At 46.3% G+C, this 24,314-nt stretch overlaps 1 protein-coding gene across 6 annotated transcripts in view; it reads left to right on the plus strand.

Moving 5' to 3' along the window:
* Positions 1-24,314, plus strand: part of SFXN5 (sideroflexin 5) — a 77,157-nt gene that overhangs the window by 41,620 nt on the left and 11,223 nt on the right. For 2 of the 6 annotated variants that reach the window (XM_090139922.1, XM_031588121.2), the window contains 4 exons: positions 3,931-4,021; positions 6,743-6,858; positions 8,954-9,039; positions 18,199-18,316. In XM_090139922.1, the coding sequence (XP_089996048.1) occupies positions 3,931-4,021; positions 6,743-6,858; positions 8,954-9,039; positions 18,199-18,316 (411 nt within the window). The remainder of the gene's footprint in view (positions 1-3,930; positions 4,022-6,742; positions 6,859-8,953; positions 9,040-18,198; positions 18,317-24,314) is intronic. The other 4 variants (XM_090139924.1, XM_090139923.1, XM_031588120.2 and 1 more) reach the window with 3 other exon arrangements.

Consider the following 24,314-nt stretch of genomic DNA (forward strand, 5'->3'; position numbering starts at 1 on the left):
GAACAGTCTCCCCAGCGCAGTGAGCACGGCCCTGAGCTGCCAGATCTCGTGGTGCACTGGGACACTGCTCTCAGGTACAGATTCAGGCCTTGGGTGTGGGAGCTGTTGTTCTCCTCTTTGTTCCTTATCGCCTATCAAATCATTGTGCCATTTTCTTCTACTGACATGCCCAACTGTGGGGCTGCTGCCGTTATCCCTTCTGCCATCGTTTTGGGTCTGACTGACGTTACCTCCTTGCCTTGCTCTTGTTTCTCTCCAACTTCCTTCTCCACTTAGTTCATTTCTGCTTTCCCTTCCCTGCGCTCCTCCATTCTGTTCTCCTTGGCTTGGTAAAGCTCCAGTTGGTAAACGGCCCAGTTTCCCATCTCTCTGCCTCCATCTTCACCTCTCAGCCCTAATGAATGATTTTTTTCCTTCCTTTTCCTAATGCTCTTTTCTTTAGTTTAGCTGGATGGGGCTCATCAGATCCAATTAGTGCTGTGGTGTTTTAATTCAGCAATCTGGTGATTTTGGGGCTGAAGAAGAAGCTTCCTTCGAGCCATTCCCTGCTTCCAAACTGGCTCTCTAAGTCACCTGAACCAGCTCAAACTGTGATATTCAGTGTGCTATTGCCCATACGCTGCTGAAACCTGGGAAAGGTGTCCCTGTTCATTGCAGGAAAGTTGGACTGGATGGCCCTTCCAACTCTATGGATCCTATGATTCTAGGAAAGCCAAATCCCTTGCATCATTGGAGCCCTAACCCATACAGCAAAGTCTAGAGACCATCTCATCAGCATCTTCCAACTCATGTCTGCCCTGTTTGTGGGACTCCTTCTATTTAGTAAAAAATTTGCTGTCAAAATAATGCAAAATAACTTCTTTTTGAGTGAACCACTGATGTATTTACTGCTCTGGTTTAAGGGGGGGGGGGGAAGAGTTGGAGCTCCGTCAAGTGAGTCAGTCATTGCCAACGTGAGGAATTGAAAAGCCATTCCTCAAGCTTCAAAAATATTAGTAGTCATAAAGGAAAAAGTTGAATTTTTAGAATAAAAAAGGGAATTTTTTTGGTGTTGGTCTTACATTTTCCGTGTTTTTCAAATTCATATCATAGCGGATATGAAGTCAGAACTTTTTAGGGCAGGAAGGAAAAAAAAGAGAAAGGAAGAAGGAAAGAGAATCTCTCGGTAGCTGATTACACACAGTCTCCCAGTCCACCAGCCCTGGTTTCATGGTGCAGGAGTTCAGCATCCTCAAATCCCAGCTTCCCCAGCTCGTCAGGATGCGCTGTCATCTGAGCCGAGGATGGGCTCTGTAGAATGAAACCTCAAAGAAAGTGCAATCTAAAAAAGCTGGATCTGTCCCCTAGTCTGGGTTGCAGCATGGGAATATCCCGAATCAGTTCTACAACGAAACTCCTATTTAAAAGCCATGATCAGAGCTCACAGCTGCAATAAGAATCGCTCTTTGAGCCTGAGTTTGGACATCACCACCGTGGATATTTCCATCCCAGCTCAGTCCCTGGGCTCCTTTCACAGTCAGCAGAGCTGAATGGGCACCGCTGGGGGTGTTTTGTGTGAGCACACATAAATGTCTGTCTTGGGAGGAGAATAAACACCCTGAAAAAGGCACATTTCTCAGGGCTGGACTGCAAAGTGAGCCCATCTGGAGGTACCACATTTGCTCTGATGAATCCCACCTGACTCCGTTGCGTGTTTGCACAGCACAGCGTTGTAGATCCCAGCTCTGTGACTCAGACTGTGGGCAGGGTGAGGATAATAATACTCCCGCGGTTGTTTTCTTAGCTCCAGTGATGAATTTGACTCCGCAGTTGGTGTTCTTTGGCCAGCCCTAGGAATTACACCCATTGGCTTCTTGCTGGTGGAGGAGCTCCATTTCAGGGCTGGATGTTCTCCTGCCCGCACGCTGCTGTCCCTCTCCATGACCTGGCAGGAAGAAGTTCACAGGTCAACTCGAGTCATTGCAAAACTGTAAAAAACAAACCCTGATTAGTCCTTTAAACCTGGTCCTCGTGTTGGGAATTTGGGAGATTGGATTCAAATCTGCAGCAATGTTTAATTTCATATTCACAGCGGGGTGGTTGCTGTAAGTGGAGGAGCGAGTTCGTCTGCAGCACCAAATTGAATCTGAAAGTAAAATGCTTTTTATTACCACCAGCCTCACAGCAGCGTCGCTCCCGGGCTCGGCTGCATCTTTTCTGTTTCCAGAGCTGCTGCTCTTCCACTTCACGTTCAAATCCTTCCATCAAACCTACGAGCAGAGGCTGGAAACCCAACGCGGTTTGTCATCTCCGCAGATGAACTGTCTGCAGGCTATAAATACTCAACTCCGTGGGGCAGCACGTGCTGGGGGTTGTCATAGCTTCACTTTTACAGGCAAGCTTTTTCAGATGAACGTCTGGAAGCATTCGATTCTACAAATCCCAGAGCTTGGAAAATGTAAGAAAATAGCAATCGGTCATTTTTGAAAGGGAAGAAGATGGAGACAAAGCCCGTTAGAATAAGAGAAAACGCTACGGATCTTTGGGATCAGGAGGGAGGGTTCCCTTTGTGGTCTCAGCAGTGGTTTCATGGGGCTTTGGAAATGTTTTATGGGTACTTGGATCCAACACTGCTTGTGCAGGGCTTGCCCAGCAGTTGTGCTTCTCCACATCTTCCTCGCAGCCTACAAAGAGACGAGATGCGCTGCGGATGCATGTATAATGTAGCAGCTTGCAAAATATGTTCTGCCCCAAATCACTATTTGTTGGCAGATTTTTGGCTTTGGCTGATTTTTTTTTTTTTTTTTTTTTTAATTTAATTTTGCTGCATTTTTGGCTGAAAACGTTTTGGCCAAGCGTTGCTCACAACTTTTTCCATTTTCGGCCGAAAATTCCCAGTTGGGGACTGTTGGGTTTTGTCTGAATGTTTGTTTCTTTGAAAGAGAAAAACATCGTGGGGGGAACTAATTTGAAGGCAGGAGCCATTCCCTGATAATGGGTTGGTTTGGTTTATAACCCAATTTCTGATCAAAACTTAATTTTGATGGAATTTCTCCAACTATCACCAGTATCTGACCACACGGCTGTGAAACAGACTTAGATCCTTTGTGAAACTGGAGAGATCAGCATCACACACGTGCTGGAGGAGGCACCCAAAAAAAGATCTGTGGTTATAATAAACTGCCTACTATCTCTTGCTCCTATTAATAGCTCCTTTGTAACCCAAATATTTGATGGAAGTGAAGCGATGTGTTGTGCACGGCCACAGAGGAGGGACGAGTTGTGTTGGAGCAATACAACTGGGCAAGGACTGGATGGGAAAGCCAGCAGATGGGAAAGTTTGCTGGAAAATGTTGGTAAATTACGTAAAGTGCAGCGAAGAGCAGTTCCATGGGGGCAACACAGTGGTTTCCTGGCTGTCTTTTGCTTGCAAATGGCTTAAAACCCATCAAGGGTTGAACCCAATGCAACAGAACCCTACAGCAATGGGATATAGTTCTCAATAGAAGAATGGAGTGGTGAGGTGCTGGAACAAGCTGTCCAGAGAGGCTGTGGATGCTCCATCCCTGGAGGTGTTCAAGGGCAGGTTGGATGGGGCCCTGGGCAGCCTGGACTAGTATTAGATATGGAGGTTGGTGGCCCTACCTATGGTGAGAGGGTTCGAACTTGATGATCCTTGGGGTCCCTTCCAACCCGAGCCATTCTGTGATTCTGTGCATGGAGAGGGGCCCAGTCCGTTCCTGTGTAGGGTTCTGCTGCTGTCTGCAAGCTGTGGCACCTGTCCTGCTCTTCCTAGCTAAATTCTGGTCTGTTTTTTGGGTGGTGCTGTGTGGAACCAGGAGTTGGACTCGATGATCCTTTTGGGTCCCTTCCAACTCAGGCTGTTCTATGATTCTATCATTCTAAACGTTGCTGTTTCTCTGTTCTTTTGTTTTCTTCTTGTGTTCTAAGGTGGGCCTTAATGTTCTGGTACAGAGAGCAAACAAGTTTACCCCTGCCACTCGTCTCTTGATCCAGAGGTTTGTGCCATTCCCCGCTGTCGGTAAGAAATCACTCCTTTTCTCTGTATTATCACACCCTGACCGTGGGTAAAAACTGCTGATGGGGAATGGATCCACCCATGGGGATGGATGGAGCCCAACTCCAGATCCGCTCAGGTTGAGTCTGAGTCAGAGATGCACACGGGAAATTGTGGGCTCTTCTATTTGCATCCCAAGGTGTCGTGAGCAGCAGGTTACATCCATGTCAGCATTGATCGAGAGCCCATAATTAATTTGTTTAGCTTAGCCCATAATTAGTTCTCTAGTTCTTTTATTTGTGTACTGTCATGCTTCATTATGTGCCAGGACATCAGGAATCGTCCTGCTAATTGCTGTTTTGGTGGCTTTGAAAGCTCTGAGTTACCTATTTGCAGACCTGGGCAAACTCGTTAATTAAGACATGCCTGCCCATTGCTTCTGAATTGCCAGCCTGCAGCCAAAGGGCAAAAGTTAGCTTTTTCTACATGAAAACCAGGAGCTAATGTTAGGCTCTTGTTCCACCGCACACAGGATTAAGCAGTTTCCCTGAGAATCAGAGAATCACCGAATCAGGAAGGTTGGGAAAAGAGCACTAAGATCCCCAAGCCCAAATCCAACCCATCCCACCATGCCCACTGACCATGTCCTTCAATGCCACATCTCCACGGTTATTGAACGCTCCAGGAATGGTGACTCCACCAATTACAGAATGGTCTGTGTTGGAAGGGACCTTTAAAGGCCATCTGGTCCCATTCCTTGCACTGAACAGGGACACCCACAGCTCCATCAGCTGCTCAGAGCCCCATCCTGCCTGACCTTGGGTGTCTCCAGGGATGGGGCACCCAGCACCTCTCTGGGCAAGCTGTGCCAGTGCATCACAGCCCTTACTGTAAGAAATGTTTTTCTTATGTCTAGTTTAAATCTCCCCTCTTTTAGTTTGAAACCGTTTCCCCTTGTCCTTTGAAAAGATGTGCAGAGTGAGCAGCTGAGAGCTGCTTTTGTGTCTGAACTCACTTTCCAGTAAATCACTGCCTGTTTCACAGAAGTCATTTCTAGGCCGTATTGCCATATTTTTTTTCTAAATTCTGAAAATCAGATTGTCTATACGTGTATTTATTTATTTCTCATTTCCCCTTCTATTTGAGACCTTCATGAAACCTAAATTTCATTGAATCATAGAGTAACCTGAGTTGGAAGGGACCTATAAGGATCATCGAGTCCACCTTTGCAGCACAGAGCATCTCCTCTGGTGCAGTTTTGTTGGAAAAAAAAAAAAAAAGAAAGCAAGAAAAACAGGGGACTACATTTGCTTTAAATGAAATACTCGGTGTCTTTTTTATTGTGGCTTAGTGAGCTGAAGGGTTGGTAACACAGATAGTTTGATAGATGGGAAGAGTGGTCCAGTAGTTAGAATATTAGAGACAGAGTGTGCGTGTGTGTATGTTCCTCTTATTCTCGAGTGTAAGGAGCATTTGTCACCACAAATCATCCTTGATTGCAGGGAGCTGCGTTCATATAGGGCTCACCCACCCACCACCCTCAAAAAATTAGACATTTGTTATATGACATGAGTTGAGATTAATTAGCGAATATTAACCCATCAAGCAGCGCAGAAACACATTTTTGGAAGCGGTGGTACTGCAGCAACAGTGGCTTTGCATTAGTTCTGGTTGGAAAAACAAAATGTGGTGGGGGGGGGGGGGAGGAGTTGCTGGAAAATGCCAGCTTGTGATAAAGAAAACTTTTGGAGGAATTAGTAGCTTTTCTATGGAAAATTTTAAGGATTTCCTGCAGAGATTTGGGTGTTTCTGCACGGAACCTGGAGGAAGGCTGCACCTGGGAAGGGTGTTTGTGAGCCACCAGCCCCATGTGTTGCCCCTGGGTGCGAGATTTGGGGGTAATATGGGGAGGACAACAGAAGATGAGGGGCAGAAGATGAGCAGGGGGAGGTTTTGCAGGAAGGGGATCTGTCCCCGCTGAGGTGTGGGTGCAGGGCTGGGATTTCTCAGATGCTTTGATGGCCAACCCCAGCGCATCTCTGTCATGCCCCACCATGCCCACCCCTGCAAAATAAGTCCAGAGAGCCCCTTTTTCCCCCTAAAGCATGAAAGATGAGGGCAGATGGTCAGCAGGACCACTGCTAACACCATGCATGACCATGAAAGCAACCTAGCCTTGTGTCTTTGGTTCAGACAAAATGGCTGTCCTCCTCAGATCTCAAAGCTCAGCTGTCCTTCATAGCTCGGTGAAATCACTTGTGATTTCCATCACACCTCCTCAAAGTCATTGTTTAAGAAGAGTTTATCTGCTGGATTAGTGAGAGAGGTAAATCCAGCTGAGGATCTACCTTCAGAAGGGGCAGCTGTCCAGAATCAGTGCCTGGTTGTCCAAGCCCAGCTGGTCAGCAGGGTTAAGTCTTGTTTTGACTTGCCAAATCTCAATGTCAGATGTAGAATTAATGGTCACAATGGGAGTTGGGAACATGGATGGACAGCAACATCTGGAAATGCCTATATTTCTTTGCATCAGTGTGCTCCTGATTGTGCCATGTTAAAGGAAATTATTATCACCCCCTTCTTAAGCATCACATCTCTGTCTCAGAACAAGAATGAATTGTTGACTTTCAGAAACTTCTTGGCAGATTGATGAAAGCAAAGCTGAAGAGATGGTGTGGAGAACAGAAGCCTGCCATGTGGTATTGACCGGGGCTGCGATGCTAATCATCATGCTTTTCTCATCCTCAGCCAGTGCCAATATCTGCAACGTTGTCCTGATGAGGCACACGGAGCTGGAAGAAGGAATTGATGTTTTGGACAATAATGGAAACATCGTCGGCTCTTCCAGAATTGCTGCAAAACATGTATGTATCTGAGATGTACCTGGTGAGCACTTGCACGTACACAGCTGGCCTTCAGAGGGTGGTGAGGCACTGGAACAGGTTGCCCAAGGAGGTTGTGGATGCCCCATCCTGGAGGCATTCAAAGCCAGGCTGGATGTGGCTCTGGGCAGCCTGGTCTGCTGGTTGGTGACCCTGCACATAGCAGGGGGTTGAAACCAGATGATCACTGTGGTCCTTTTCAACGCAGCCCATTCTATGATTCTGTGATTTAAGCTCAGCAACTCCCACAGCTGTAGGAACTGATGATTTAGAGCTAGAACTGGATGGCCTCTACTCCTCATGCATGAAGAATTAAGCTGCAAGACTTAATGCCTCTTCGCAGCCATGCATTTGGTTGGGTGGCCACAGAGTGGAGTGTGCTGGTGGGCACAAGCTCATGTCATGCACAGATTGCAGTATGTTAGTGGACCCAAGGTCATGCCCAGCAGCCCACTGGCTTGCCATAGTGGTTTGAAAGGGAGCAGACTGCCATCAAGGAGATCCTGCACCACCACCCCACTGCATTCACAGCTTTAGGATTTCTTCGTGGAAACTTGTAAGCAGTTCACGTTGAATACGAAGCAAAGATAACTTACACCTTTTTCTAAATGAGGAAGGCTTCATTCTCAAGCTGAGTTGCATTTTAACCCTTGCCATGTCAGAACTGTGTTAACACTGCCAACCCAGGCTCCGTAAGGGCAGCCAGATGTTTGTAGCCTTGTGCTAACACCTGGTTTGTTTTCCCGTGTTGCCTTCTACTCTCTGCCATCTGCTTGCAATTATTCCCTTTTTTTCCCTTCTTGCATAGTTTTGTCTTCTGAGCATCATCTGATTGTCTGAGGCGTGTTGTTTCCAAGTGGGCTTTCATCTGAAATGTAAAGCATGTACAGAAGCACACGCCCAGGCAGAGGAGTTAATAATATAATGCTTGGCATTTCTCTCGCTCCTTCTGTCCAAGGCTCTTAAGGCACTTCATAGACAGCAATTAATGTACAGATTTACAGTCCTCGGCAAGAAATGGGAGATCTCTAATATATCTCCATATTGTTGTTTAACAGGGAGCTTAAAACAATCTGTTGAAGGGCTCAAAGCTTCTTGATTGAGCCAGTTTGCCTCACTTAACATCACTGGCTTCAAGACCTTGCTTCCCCTCTCCATCCTAATGGTCTAGGGGAAGACAGACAGCGTAGAAAATAGTTATTAAAAATGAAGGTACTGATTTAAGTGGAGTTGAAGCTTCAGATTTCTGAGGAATTCTGCTCAGATGCCATGTCCTGATGCTTCTTCCTGAATGGCACAGTGCTGGTTTTTGGGGTGTAAAATTTGGCAGATCCTTAGGATTACACATCTGTGCCTCTCTGAGACCTTCTGGTTAGAAAGGATTGAGTGCTCCCAAGCCTCGCTGGCTGTGTAAATATCAGCATTCCCACTCCAGACCTACACTAACCTCTGCCTACATCTGGCAAAGCTCCACACATGGTCAGAGTGCACGGGGCATCCCATGGGGTGCTGACAAAAGTGGCTGGAAGAGGTTATTTTTCATTTATGGAAACACAGTGGTGTCTCCTAGAGCATCTATGGTCATGTTTAGGTCTCATCTCAGGGGATTTGTATCTGTCATGCTGCCAAGCTGTTCTGCAGCAAGTCTTGTGCTGGGGTTAGAACTCAAGTAAGAGAGAAAGAACTGACACTGCTGCTTAACCCATCTGGAGATATTTCACCATGCAGCATCTGCCAGGCAGCACCGTTATGTTTGGGTGGGAATATGGTGGTATGACTGTTGTGGTCCCATGCATCACAGAGGTTATGAGGTGCACAGCCCTACTGCCTGCATTCATCTCTGCTTTATAACCCAGCAAGGGCTCCAGCCCATCGTATGTAGCAACAGAGTGAAAATCGCTTTGGTACAAATAGCTGATAGCAAACTTGGAAATGTGTTCTGGTATATTTGTTCATATCTGCAACACGAGAGGCCAGGCAAACCATTTCTATGTCTGCACACTGACTGTTCAGAGCAGGTAAATCCTGAGGTCTGTTGTAAATGTCTTATGTTTGCTGGTTTGTTCTTCCTTTCCAGGCACTACTAGAAACAGCCCTGACAAGAGTGGTCCTGCCGATGCCTATACTGGTTCTACCTCCAATTATTATGTCCATACTGGAAAAGTAAGTGTTGGGTAACATGCAGGGGGCACTTCTCCAGGGAAGGGAAAAAAAGATCCTCAGTAGGTGTTATTCATGTTATTCAATGATATTTCTTAGCACTGCTCCATCAGAGAGTTTTTTTTTTGTTTTTTTTTTCGCATATTTTGGCCATTGGTATAGGTTGAGACAGAGCACAGATTATCAGAAATGTTGACTTCCATCTTTGCTTACACCAGAATCATTCCTGACAGATGTCCTTCTGGAATACTAGGAGAGTGGGCAGGGTTATTATTCATGTCTAAATGTCTCCTTTCACGTTTCTTGATGACAAAAAGCCCCAACAACCTGCCCTGGCCATAGACCTTCTTCTCATCTTGCTTTCCAACACCTCTCTTTCTTTCCTTCTGCTCAGTCTTCAGAGACTGATTAGAGCACTGAAAGACAGAGATGCTAAAGGGCTTGTTGCCTTTGTCCAGACAGCCAAGCTGGAAGCACTCTTTGAACAAATTTGTTGATAGTGGTTGCTCTAAAGCACTCTGCTGACAAAGTAAATAGCAATTAACACAACTGGGGATTGACCCATGGCTTTGGTTAGCCTTGTGTGCCCTTGTAGAAATACCCCTGGGCAATTTGCTCTCCTTAATGGAAGGGTTGGGTCTGCTTCTGTATGCACTGCGATTTTTAGCTTCCCAATATTACAAATATTTCTTTTCCGCACCCCTCCAGCACCCAGAGGCTCACACTGAGATCAGTTCTTCTCATGAGCTGGGTGTGGGGAAAAATGCAGCAACAAACTCACCTGGAACTTAGAAGTTAGTGTTTTCAGCCCTTGCTGACAAGGTGTGCTGTTTTTCAAAGGGACTGTGGTCGTTCCCTGCAGCAGAGCACAGTCCTGCTAAGTGGCAGCCTGTGTTCCTCCTGACTTAACCTGTTGCTTTCTGGCTCTGTCTTGGCGAGCTGTTGGAGAGGGTCCAGAGGAGGACCACAAAGATGGTCATAGGGCTGGAGCACCTCCCCTGTGAAGACAGGCTGAGGGAGCTGGGCTTGTTCAGCCTGGAGAATAGAAGGCTGCGGGGTGACCTCATTGCAGCCTTCAGTACCTAAAGGGAGCCTACAAACAGGAGGGGAGTCAACTCTTTGAAAGGGTAGATAACAGCAGGACAAGGGGAAATGATTTGAAGTTGAAGGAGGGAAGATTGAGGTTGGATGTGAGGGGGAAGTTCTTTACAGAGAGAGTGGTGAGGTGCTGGAACAGCTGCCCAGAGAGGCTGTGGATGCCCCGTCCATCCCTGGAGGTGTTCAAGGCCAGGTTGGATGGGGCCCTGGGCAGCCTGGTGTGGTATGAAATGTGGATGTTGGTGACCCTGCATGCAGCAGGGGGGTTGGAGCTTCACGATCCTTGAGGTTCCTTCCAACCCGAGCTATTCTATGAGCAGCTCACCCAGTGGGGCCACCCCAAAGTACAAACTATGATATCCCAGGAGGGTCTTTGCTCTTCCAGTTGCCATGAACACCCAAAAGTCTTAATGTGCAGAAATTCAGAGTTTGCAGAAAATTGGTCCATGAATGATCACCTCCAATGCTGAGAACCATCATGGGTCTTGCAAAGCACCCACAGGCTTTAATAACACTGATGATGAAATGTGCTTTGTACTTGTGGCATCACCACCTCCTGCATTGATGCCATGAGGTTTACTGAATGCGGGCATGCGCTGGGTGAGATGCACTGAAACTAAATTAATCTGTCAAGCAAATGTGGATATGGAAGAGGGTTTTTTTGTTCAAAAAGTCATCGTTTTAACTAAAAGACAGTCCACGTTCAGGTTTGGGAGAGAATACTTTCCTTGTCACCACCCACAAAATGAAACTCTGTAGGTATAAAATACACGGGCACTGATTTGGCCTGAATTGTACTTAGAGCTTTGTGCCTACTGTTGGATTTCCCTTTAAATATCTTTGGATTCCTGGAAGCCTGAGTGAGAAGGGAGAGGGACAGAGAGTGGGGAGCAGTTTGGCCACGCAGAGGCTGTGGTTTGGCATTATGGGATGTGGAAACATCCATATCCGAGGGATTTGCAGTCCATGTGGACTCACAGATCTCTTAAATGAAGGATGCAGTCATAGAATCATAGAATGGCTTGGGTTGGAAATGACCTCAAGGATTATCAAGCATCCAACCCTGCCGCAGGCACGGCCACCAACCTCCACATCTAATACTAAACCAGGCTGCCCAGGGCCTCATCCAACCAGTCAGAGGTGAGACATTATTTTGTAAATGAATTTGGAGCATTGGGTGAAAAGTGTAACTTTTAAAATTTAATAGAATTTGGGTTAGCCCGGGAATTGTTATCAAGCCTGGGAGTCGTTATCAAGGCATGTATTATCAATTTATTTATAGAAGTCCTCGCAGCATCTATAAATAAAAAAGAAGATGAGGGCTGTGGCTCAGTGTTTGAAGGCTGGAGCTCTGGAAGCAGAAGTCCCAGTCTGGAAGCTCTCCTGAGCCACGTGCAGCTGTGATTGTGCTGCAGGAGGGAACAGCTCTGCGGGGGACTGCTCTGCTTTTTGGGGGGTTGCAGCACCCAGGAGCAAAGCACGTTCTCCCAGTGGTGGTTTTTGGTTCTGTAGAACCTGCTCCCTCCTTTTTGTCTCGGTGTTGGGAAAGTTTATTTTAAGTGGCCAGTTCCTGGTCGCCGTCTTTCCACTTGGATCCAGGTCTTTCCTCTCTCTCAGCCATCTCTCCATCTGCATGTTTTAACTCCCCCAGCTGCCTCTCTCGTCTCTTGTGCCATTTTTTTCAGCTCTCTTGGCTTCTCTCGTCTCTTTGCCTGCTGTGTATTTTAACTCCCAGGGCCGCCTTCTCTGCTCTCCAAGTAATTCAATGTTACCTCCCACTGCTGAGCTCCGCGGCGCTCCATTCTTTCCCCATGTTTCATGCATTTCCTGCTGCTTGGACGCTCTGTTGAAGCAGCTAACATATAGAATCAATGTTTATTTTGAGACTGCATATGCCATGCGGGGAACACGGTGTCAGTTATTTTGTGCAGATGTATTCTCATTTAAGTTTTATAAATAATATCTGTGTTGGCAACTTTAATACGGGAAAATATTGGTTTTTGTATTGTCTGTGAGATGGAGAGGACTCATCCGTGGGATCTGACTGACACTGGGTCAGACAATGGGAACTTCATTGTTACCTCTGCATTACAGAGATGTTAGGACGACTACATAGAACTGTAGGATCATTCAGGTTGGAAAAGACCTCTAAGATGACCAAGCCCAACTTCAACCCATCCCACCATGCCTACTGACCATAGTATCATAGAATCACAGAATCATAGAATGGCCTGGGTTGAAAAGGACCACAGTGATCATCCAGTTTCAATCCCCCTGCTATGTGCAGGGTCACCAACCAGCAGACCAGGCTGCCCAGAGCCACATCCAGCCTGGCCTTGAATGCCTGCAGGGATGGGGCATCCACAACCTCCTTGGGTTTTTTTTTTTGACCATATCCCCCAGTGCCATGGTTCTTAAACACCTCGAGAGCTGGTGACTCCAGCACTCCTCTGGGCAGCCTGTTCCAATGCCTGCATCTACTGCATTAAGATGGACTTCTTGTCCATCAAACATTTCCCTTTATTTACATGCTACTCTGAATGTTTTTACATAGTAGTTACGATCAAATGTGTGAAACTGCCCGGGTTTCTCCCAGAAAGCTTCCAGCCAACTGCCACCATCGGACACTTCTGCCTGTATCCTTTGCCTGACTCCGTGCAGAGCTGAAGCCCATCACAGATGGTCTGTGTGCACACCACCCACATCTGTACGCACGCCCAGTCTCAGGTTCCCCTGAACTCTGAAATTCAGATTGTGTGATCTGGATGAGCAGTGGACAGGCAGACCACTGCCCTGTCCATGGACACTTGGAACCGATGGCTGCCAGTGGTGATAGAAGAGCCTACGTTCTTCTCATTCCTGTCTCTTTAACCTAAAGCCTCTTTTCTACCTCCATAATTCAAGCAGCTTCAAAGGGTCTGATGTGCAGAAGGAGGTCTCAGGATTGCTCCAGGGACTCGTGGCTGGACACATCCCTAAAGCTGACCTTGCACGGAGGAGGGGGATGAAATTGGTACCGTTAGCAATGCGCAAGAGCTGAGAGAGAAACAGGGAGCAGGAGAGATGTGTCCCTGAAAGAGAAACATTTCTACTCTTTCTTCATCTCCACATCACCCTGATTTTGAGGCTTGCAGAGCTGCTAGAACCACAGCAAATCAGCTGTTCCATAAAGCTCATCAAGTCAGGACAATCCGAAGCTGGATCAACTTAGGGAGCTGCTCTGGCCAAGTCATACTGATGGTGTGAATCATCTGATGGTCATAGAATCATAGAAGGGTATCATAGGCTTGGGTTGGAAGGGACCTCAAGGAGTGATGGATTCTCGTGATGGACAGTCAGTGCTCAGATCATGGTTCCATGGGGGTGGCTTTCTTAAGCTTCAGCTACATCTGTTACTGCAGAAATGGGCATGGAGATCCTCTTGGACCTCAAGTTCACGACCTTTTGCTGGACTTATCCTTTTGATGGTGTTTGCAGAATGCATTTCCTGCAGGTGCTTTTCCTCTTCTTCAAGTCTCTCCATCCAGCTATAAACCCTCTGTAAAGTTTGTTTGAGCTAAACAGCTGCCAGCAGTGACACCTTAAACTGCCGTGGCTGTTTCCAGAGTAAACATTGAAACTGCTCCTTTAATTATGTCAATCAAACAACAAAAAAAAATCCCCCAACATCACTCCGTTTGCATCTGCTGCCTCCCCTGGTGCAAGCACTGGGTCCATTGCTGGAGCAGGAGATTGTCTTCAACATGGACAAAGACAGAGGACAGCGGTGGTCTGGGTGGACCGATGGCAGCCAGAGCCCCTGGTCCGTGGAGGAACCCAGCTTTCCCCAAATTACCCCAGATGAATGCTCCGAACCATTCTGCAGATAGCATTTGGGCTCTCTGAAGCAAGACCTGGTGCTGGCATCGGGAGGTTCTGAGCAGAGCACGGACTTGGCATTGCACCACGTGGGGTCTGACAGCCACTCCCATGTTATGTTCGTGTCTCATGGGCCATTTAAGTCCTGGATGCCTTGGGATATCCCAAGCTTCAGCCCCCTGTGCTTTCCTTACCCCGCTGGCATCGCGGCGTCTTGCGATGTATGTATTAGCTTTGAACCTGTTTACACCAAACACTACAGAAACCCCACAGAATCTGTCAGCTGGGAGACTTTGGTTAACTCCTGTCATATTTAGTTTAGCATCTGACACCTCCTCCTAGACAAATACAGCTCTGGTTCACTGAACCCGATAACTCCTTTTTAGTACAGCGACTGACTTCCATATGGAATAAATTACAGTACCTCTTGAAAAACGCCAGAGGCAGCTGCCAAATTATGCAAAATTTAAACCACTAATGAACAATGTGATGAAAGTTGAATGAAGGTGTATTTACAAGATCTACAACACGCTGTCTCTGCGGAGCAGATGTACTGTCTGTACAAGCATGCGTGTGGCTGTGTGTGTACCTACACGTACGTGCACACTCATGCATACTGAAATGCCATCCGTGGGGTTGAGCTAGTTTAGGCATCTCCTTTCATGTGCTACCTTGGAGCAATGAGCCAGAAGCTGCCCGGTGTGGTGCTGCTTGTTTCTATCCACCAGGCACATTTTGTGAAAGCAAATTGCAGAAGGAATAAGAATTAGGGGACTTGGAAAGGGTCTGAGGAGTTGTAGAGTCATAGAATGGCTCGTGTTGGAAGGGATCTCATCTCATTGCAACACTTTGCTGTGGGCAGGAGTGAACCTTAAGGGAAAAAAAAAAAGAAGAAAGAAAGGGAGGAGGGTTAGGGTTGCAAAAATACCCATTTTATTCCATCCAAAGGCAAATGCATAAACACTGATTGCTTGGACTCGATGATCTCTGGAGGTCCCTTCCAACCCCTACAATTCTGTGATTCTGTGATTATACTGGTCATTAGAGAGGCAGTGTTGGTGGCAATAACTTAGCATCTGAAACAGGAACGATAGACCATATGGAATCATAGAATCATTGAGGTTGGAGAAGCCCAACCCACCCCCACCATGCCTATAACCATGTCCCTCAGTGCCACATCCATGGTTCTGGAACACCTCCAGGGATGGTGGCTCCTCCAGTCCCTGAAAAGTGTGCCAGAGCCTGACCACTCTTTCAGAGGATATTATTGTCTTCCAACATGACACCTTCTCTTGACATGGGCTTTTCATCCCTTTGTTGTCCAGTCTGAGTGCCAACAAGGTTTAGTTCACCAGAACTTCACCACTCCTAGCCTGTGCATATGGCAGCGTATAGAACTACTGTTCCCGTGGAGGAATAGCATCATGTTATGCTTCTGCAGAATTAAGAGAAGATAAAGTCTTCTGAATAAAGCAGTCTGCTTTAGAAGATGCCAATGGCAAAGCTGTGCCATCAGGATCTGGAGGTTCAGACCTCCTCGAGACAGAGGGCAGCATTGTAAATTAATTAACTCTTCAGCAAATAGTGACTCATTGCATTTATTTTGAACCTGCTGTAATATAATACTCTTCAATGAAGCCATTAGGAAGCATAGAATCAGAGTCACCAAAGTTGGAAAAGACTTCCAAGAACATCCAGTCCAGCTGTCCACCTACCACCAATATTGCCCTGCTGTCCATGTCCCTCAGTACAGAATCTAAACATTTCTTGAGCACCTCCAGGGACCAAAGTCTAATCATCCACTTCCAATGGGGAAGCTAATGGGTGAAAAGAGGGTTTTGATTGCATTTGACAGCATTTGACAGCTAACAAAGTGCAGCGTGCAATATTTAACTTGAAGTTCTTTGGAGATCTGTGTCGAGAGCAGAGATCCTGGGGACAGAAGAAAAGTGACCTCTCAACTAATTATGAGTCATTTATTCTGAACTACACAAATTTTAGAATCTGAATCCCAATTAAGACATTACACTGCATGTGTTAATTGGTCCCTCTCCTTTCTAAATCAAGCCGTAACTCTTCTTAATTAAGAGGTTAGCCCTTGTAATTTGAACTGGCCTGAGTCTGAAGCACTTCTGGAAGTCACACCTGGGGGCTGTACTGGGAATCATTTTAAATTGGTTGGGTTTTTACAGGGGTGATTATAAGGTCCCCAGCAGGGCAGTAATTGAAGAGGGTGCAACTTCCAAATGAAGGTGTCAGGGTGGTGCAGGCGGTGATGTCTGGGCTCTGAGCTGTGCTCCAGGAGGCTCGAAGGAGGCTGATCCGATTTGCACCACGAGAGCCCTCATGGAGCACAGCAACTCAAGCAGCAGAGTAAATCACTTCCAGCAGTGCATCCCACAGACAGGTTATCACAGCTCATTGCTGGCAGTTCTCAAATGTCTCATTTATGGCACCCGAGCTAGTGAGTGCTGGTGGCACGAGGCAGGGAGCAGAAGCTTCTTCTCCTCGGACAAACACTTACTGGCTGTGCTTTGGTCATGTTCTGTGCCAAACGAGGTAGCTGAGTATTGGAAAAGAGAAGCCTGTCTTTCACAGCACAAATCAATAGGATCAGTTGTGTCTCCATAGCTAATTAGCGAGGAGTTGAGACGTTTGAGGAGCTCTGGATCCCATTTGCCTCCCCTGTTACACATTTCCCTCCTTACTACACCAGTCCTCAAGGCAGCTTTCGGCAAGGATTGCTAACAAAGGGCGGAGAGTCTGAGTGTGCAGACACACAGACAGCAGGGTAACGAGTTCCCACACATCAGCTGCTCCGTTGTCATTCATCAGGTGCCTGCTTACAGCCTGCAGTAAACACAGGGCAGGCGGGGGTTGAGGTAAGCTGTTATCTCGCATGGGTTGCACAGGGAGATGCACCTGCAAAATAACCCAGGCTTTACCCCAAGCTAACGGCGTGCCCTGGTGTGAGAAATGTTGCCTGACGTGTTTTTGTGCTGCCATCCCAGTGGAAAGGCATTGACCTGGAGGTTTCTGCCCATGTTTGATGCCCTCATCAGCATCCGCAGGATGGTCAGAGTGGGGATGAACATTGTGGCTAAGGAACAAAGGCCATAGCTAGCAACTGTGGCTGCCTCTCCACGTTGCTAAAATGCTCTGAATACTCAAAAATCATCAAATATTTGCTGTCTTAGTTCCATTTGTTTTGGATTGGTAGAAAGAAGTTGAATGCCTGATGCAGTTTTGGTGCAGCTAGCTTCAGAACAAATCCCTACTGAATTATATGTGACACCCTTGGCATCTGTGAACTGTCTGAGATCCTGTATCCCTAAATATACACAAATTGCCATCTTCTATTAGCAAGGTCTTGTCCCTGACTTTTGGTGTTAATTGCATCAGAAGGGTCACTTAATGGGTCATTATCAGAACCTGACCTCATGATATCTTTACACTTTGCTCTTAACAACTCCTGAACTCATAGATACCCCCTGAGGACAGCTAGTGTTAAAGCATCCTTATCACCCACTCTGCAGATGTTTCATTTTGAGCAAATTAAGGTATTGTCAAGTTTACTACTTTATTACCACATTAACAAAGTCGTATGCCTTTTGCAGTACGGCTGTGTGATACGGCTGACAGTGTTCACAGTGTCTCTCAGGAGTCTGATTTCCTTCTGCTCACCCAACAGGTCTAGCATTAAATGAGGAGGTTGGTAGCCCTGCATGTGGCAGGGGGGTTGGAGATTCATGATCCTTGAGGTCCCTTCCACCCCTGGCCATTCTGTGTGATTCTGTGTGAACAGTCTGCAAAGTCTTAAAGCAAGCAATGCCTGTCCACGGCCAGATCACCTTGGGTGCAGCTCACTCCGCTGTGGGATGATTTGAAATGGGAGAAACGTGTGAACTGATCCTGTTTTAAGTCCCTGAAGGTGCTCCAGAACCACGGAGATGTTGGGGTTGGACCTGGGGACCTGGACCTGGGGATCCTGGAGATCTTTCCCAACCTGAATGATTCTTTGATTCTATGACATAAGATCTGTGGGTGAGCTTGAACTTGCTCTCACCAGCTGGGAGGACTCACTAAGAGCAACCTTCACCACCTATGGGGGAGAACAGTGGGTTTGGTTGAACACTGATGTCCATTTGGATGATGGCATGAACTAATTTATCTGCAGAATGGTTTAACAGAGTCTTTACTTTCCAGGACATCGCTCCTGAGGTCCCGTCCCCGGATGGTTCTCCCAGTCCAAAGCCTTGTGTGCCTCGCTGCCTTTGGCCTGGCTCTCCCCTTGGCCATCAGTCTCTTCCCACAGATGTCCGAGGTCAGTGCACTGCTTCCTGCAGTGGGATGTCTCAGATTGTCTTATCAGTGCTGTGGCTTGTTTTGCTCTCCTGGGTAATACGTCAATGTAAGTTCTGTTTGTTTCAAAAATTGATTTGCATTGGTTTCTACTGGTCAATTCCGTTGTACTGGTATTGGTCTCTACTGGTTAATTCCTTTTTTTTTTTTGTCTGGATGGGTTTATCCCCAACTTCTAGCCAGGGAATCTCGCTGTACACTTGTCTGCAAGGCTGAAAAACGCCTTACAAATTTTCTGTTGTTCTTCTAGCTGTTTATAGACTGAGATGAAACTGTCCCTTAATTTTCTGTTTAAGAAACAGAATATATCTGAATCTTGGAGCCTCTTGCTAAAAGACGTGTTTTCTGATGCTTTAATGATTCATGTGGCTCTTTCTTAAACTTTTTCTAATTAGTCAACATCCTTTTTGGAGCATTTCCACGAGAACCAGACGTGTATTCCAGTAAGAAGTTGCACAAGTACCAGTTACAGGGCTGTGTGATTTGCTTGCTTCTGCTTGAGTTCGTACATCCACAGCACGCGTTAGTCATTTTGGCACGAGCTCAGCTTTAATTCCCTGTCCATCAGTTATCTACTGTGATCCCAAGTTCTGCTCAGAGGTTTTCATTATGAAGGTTCTTTCCAGGTCCAACACCTTTTGGAGGAACATATCCATGGTTCCCTTTGGACACTGAGCACTGTGTTATGCTCCTGGTTCCAGGGAAAGGAGCTTCATCCACAAGAAGGTAGCAGTGGACTTTCCTGAAAGTCCTTCTTTGAGAAAACCAAACAGGCAAGTGGTCATCGACCCCAGAAGTAACGTTGCCACTCATCCCCCAAAATGATGTCCCATGTATTCATTGCTTCCAGAGGCAACTTCAGGTTTGAATTCACACAACTTCCTTTCTGCAGTTCCCCATGCAAGCTAGAGGTCTCTGTCTTAGTCTCTGTGTCTTAGTCTCACAATTACTTACCACTTTCTCAGAATCTGTGTCTTCTCAAACCCATAGCAGCACTCCTTGTTATTTTCTCCCTTCTCACCGATGACACACGTGTTCAAAAACTTTGGCCAAACCAAATCATTCTTTCAACAGAGACAAGAAACTGACCCTAAAATTCTGTATGATTTAGCACATTTTCAGTGTTTTCATTACATCCGTTGTCTCAGTTCCTTATGTAAAAATGAAGCTCACAAGGTCCTTTTGCGTTTTGTACTGAGCTTTATGAGTGACTGATAGTCTATATCACGTCGCATCTGATATTGTGGCTTGGAGAATGGTGTTGATGCTAACAGCTATATGAATCCTAGCCCACAAGAAAAATAAAGGTCTAGCTTCCTTCAGAGGATATACAAATCACAGGCATCAGGCAATACTGAAAACCATACAGCATCACTTGAAAATGACCTTCTAAAAGCAGATGAAATGTTATCTGCAGTGTAAACATGAATCAGTGCTGATTAGTAGATCAAACAGAATGACGTGCTCCCTGCCCACACGTCATGTCAATGAACAGAAACCACTGCAGCTGGTGGTGTAGCTCCTCACCTGCTGGGGTCTTGTCCTTGCTCAGCTGGAGTTAGCTCTGTGCACACAGCTGGACCTCAGATCTTTTGACTCCAAGAAATCAGGTTTTCCAAAGCAGCCTTTGTCTGATCAGTCTTCCTGTTAGGTTTGCATCACTATAAATGTGTGTGAAAATGTGTAAGGCCATTTCTCCCTTTCCTCACTGACAGTGACCCAGTGGTCAGCAACTCTGAGATGCTCAAGTGATCAGAGTAAGTGACTTAGAATCATAGAATCATAGAATATTCCAAGTTGAAAGAGACCCGTAAGGATCATCATGTCTGACTCCACATGGGACCACCTAATGACTTACCTGAAACAGTCTTTCCAAAACCACTGGATGTTTGAACAGTGACCTCTCTATGTGTATGTACATCAGTATGTATGTATTCATGTGTGTCTTTGCTTTTCTTTATAACTGCAGCAGGTGAAGCAGCTCTGAGTACAGCACAACCAAGATGATGCTGTTGTGATGAGCTCTGCTCAGGAAGTAAATTATTAATGGCAAGATGTAATAAGTGTTTTCTGTTCCAAAAATATGACTGTGGTCCGAGCAGCAAGCCTTTCAGGAATTGTAAATGGGCCAAATTCTGCCCTTAATCACTCATTCACAGTCCATTTTCTTTAGTCAGAGGGGCAAACACAGAAGCTGATGTGTTATCAAGTTCTTATTTTAGCATGGGAGCTTGACTGGCTACATTTGATCCTCTCTATTCGGAGCATGTTTCAAACTTAGGGTGAGTTTGCAAGCAGAATTAAGTATCCTTGTGATAGATCTAATATATGTCCCATATAAATGCAGAATTATTATCAAGTGTCAACTAAATGCCCCTTCCCTGGCTTGCCAAATACCTGCCAACCTCAGAGCACTGTGGTCATGCTCTGGTTGCATGATCTGGCATTGAATGAGTGTTCTCCCCAGCTTGATTCTGATTTAAAGCAAAGTGCCTCAGCCGTGCCTCCTGTATTAAGGAGTGTAAGGGAAATCAAGATTCATCTCTGATTGCATACAGGAACATCAGTATCACCTAAATGAAAATTCTGAAGCTGAACAGCCTTCACATGCTGGGAAAAAGAATGCATCCAGACCTTCTCATGGGCTTAGCTAATACCTCCAGTCATCCTTGATTTCGTACAGATGGAATCCCCTTTGCTGGCATGCTAGAATTAGAGCTTTTTTCTAGGTCTTATGGTGCTGAAGATCACCTCATAAAAATAAAACTTTAGTGTGAGCCATGAAGACATGGGTCCTCGAGACGGAGCACGCTTAAGACACTCAGAAACATGCTTTTATCCCAACATAGTGTTAACTCCAGCACCTAAATACATCAATATGCATTAAATAACTCACTGCTGTTAAGTTTAGGAGAATCATCTAGTTAATGCATTTAGCCCACAACCTTGAACTGCCTCCCATGCCCCCCGGGGAATCTCTCTTCTAGCCGCCTATCCTACAGCATCCCCACTGACAACTCCTACTCAGCTATGCACTGCCAATAGAAACAGCTGTGACAGTTCCAAACTGAAAATGGGACTTGTGCAAATGAAATTCAGTGTAGCAGCAAAAGAAATAACCATGGGGTTGCTCCACTGATTTTCCTCCCTTTGGTCCCTGCTCATCCAGATCATTCATTTTTCGGCATCATCCAAGAGGATGCTGTTGAGCATCCAGGGGGCTGCAGAGTTTACCTTGCCCCGTGCCAAGTGTCATGGTGATAAAAGAAGGATAAAGCCAGGTGAGAGGTGGAGCTCGGACAAGAGCTGATGGAAGAGAAACCCTTCCATTGGTCATCATACACGTGCCCTCACCACAGGTTGAGTTTAAAGGGTCTTGGTAGCCAGTTGGGGCAAAACAAGCCATCTTCCGGAATTAGGCTGATTGCAGCTGAAAGCCTTTTCTTAAAAATAATCTTCCTTTTGCATCTCCAGGACAAGGGGAATAAACAGCCTAAAATCCAAGGCTGAGCTATTGTTTTCCAATCTGTTTTAGCCTTCATCTTGTTGGCAGGCTGCTTTAGAAAAGCAAAAGGTTAATGAGCCAATGTGCAGTGGGATTATTGCAGTAAAGATGACAGTGAACCAGTAATTACTAATTAGATGCAGTTTAACAGGAGGAACAAGTGAAATCTCCTCTTCACCAACTGTCAATAATTAGCAGATTTGGTGAGGTTGAAATGTGTCCACAGTTAAAAGGCTGATTTTTTAATGAAATGGCACTTGACAAAAGAGCTGTATGGAGGTCACAGCCGTAGCCCTCGAGACGCTTCCCTATACCATACTTAGGAGGGAAATCAGATGCAAGACAGCAGGGGGTCCCCATGAAACCATTTCTCCCTTGGGATTGCATTGCATGGGGGGAGGGGAGCAAGAGGGATTCTCTGCAGTAATTTTGTCCAACTTGGATGAGAAGCAAAGGAAAGGATTTGCCAGCTGCCATGGGGAAAAATGTTTGAGAAGTGAGTTCTGTGGTATTTCTTTGCTTTTGGGTTTGAGGAATGGTTTTTTGGAGAGCCTGGTAACATGAGCGTGTTGGTCAAAGTCTACCCTTGGGTTGGAGGTTGACCTTGCAAGGAAGTCTGCTTAGAAAAGAAGAAATGGCACGAGGTCTTGAAGGACTGGCAGGAGGCAGGAAGCTCAGCTGTATGTGTCTGCCAAGGACTGAAGAAGATTCAAGCCATACCCCGAGGTTTTGGCTTCCTAATGCCATACAGATGATGCTCCTTCATTGACTTAAGAGGTTCTTTTGAGGTTTCTTCCCTACGTACTGTTTCTGTTAGGACAAAGTAACTAGTGACATAGACAGCAGTATCTGTATTTTCCATGTGAACTAAAAATGTAGAGGTGATTCTTGTGAGCCCATTAATGCCCATTACTTAAGCACAACCCCCCAGGGTTTACGTGGCACTACATGGTTTAATGCTGATGAGGCTGGAGCCTAAGCACATTTAGAAATGTGTTGAGCCATGTTCTGGCCTACAGATGAAGGGTGGTGCTTAACAGGGTGTGCATCAAGTGTTCTTCATTGAGGATGGACTCGTATCTGTCAGGTTGGAGGACAAACGAGTGGTGCCTTTCACATAAAGGGCAACTGGAAGGGGAAAGTGTTGGCAGAGGAGGTGATGCTTGGGGAGCAGCAGGATGCTGCAGACACTGCCATGACTGCACACAAAGGCTGGAAATGATTGCACAGAACTCAAATGCAGGTCGTTAGGTTGTCTTTTAAAATAAATAACAGCCCATGGAAGTCGTAAACTAACTAGATCTCTACCTGTAAACCCAGACAAGCTGGTTTACTGGCCCAGCTTTATTGATAGAATCATTAAGGTTGGAAAAGACATCTGAGGTCATCAAGTCCAACCACCATCCATCGTCACCACCGTGCCCGCTGTTAGCCCTTGCAGATATACATGTTGTCCCCAGAGCCTGAGCTCTGATTCTGGCTCCTGTTGGTCTATGCCAATGCAGCCCATAGGGATAGACCATTTATAAGTATTCAGGGAGTTGTTAGTTCCGTTCTGGAATCTCTCTAGTTTAATTCCATTTGTCACTCCCAGGGCTTATCTGAACTGATATTTGGCATTGCAGGACCATAACCTTTGTCTTGAGTTGCAGAAGAGCCATGTCTTCCTTCAGCACGACAGGACCGTGCCTCAGCTGAGCAGTGGAATGCAGAGATCTCTTCAGCCTTTGCTTGATCATTTGATACTGGTGGCCACAAAGCAAGGATATCTGTCTTGTACTTCTGGCAGAGCTGTCAGCATGGGCACGGACCTGAAGTCTGGGGGCTGAAGTGTTCATCATTAACTCATTTTGCAGTGAGTTATTTCTTGTCTCAAACCAAACCACAGCCCTGGCCATGAATTTCCATGGGAGCAGTGCTCCGTACCCAGTTCTGCCTTGATTTCAGCCCTTCTCTCATTAATGTCACAGGGATACAGGACTTCAGTCCTATGGCACCACCAAGTCCGTGCCAAGAAGGTGACTGTGTGATGTCTGCAACCTCCTGCACAGGAGAAAGAAACGTGAACCTGACCCTGAGCTCAACTGCTGATTTTGGGGGAAGGTTTTAATCTCATCCAAACGTCACTTTAAGGAAAAGTTCTTAATGTAACTTAAAGTTCTGAGTTCTTTTTCTGTAGCAAGGGGCATTGCCCCCCCAATCCCTGCCTGTGCTGGTACTGCTGGCGGCTTAGCAGGGCACGGAGGGTCTGAGCATGGGAGGAACATGGACACGCTCTGCCTGCAGGAAGGATCTGGTCTCTGGGGTCATCACATAGCAGCGGTGAGGTTTACAACTGTTTGCACCTTGCAGTGTAATTACGAGGCTCAGTGACATCCCTCGGCTGGGGAAGGTCACGAGTGAGCAGTGCTCTGATTGATTGGGAGCCTCTGCCTTTGTTCTCACCTTCCCTGTC

The sequence above is a fragment of the Phasianus colchicus genome, chromosome 4 (assembly GCF_987193195.1).
Source record: "Phasianus colchicus chromosome 4, bPhaCol1.hap1.1, whole genome shotgun sequence".
NCBI classification, from domain to species: Eukaryota; Metazoa; Chordata; class Aves; order Galliformes; family Phasianidae; genus Phasianus; species Phasianus colchicus.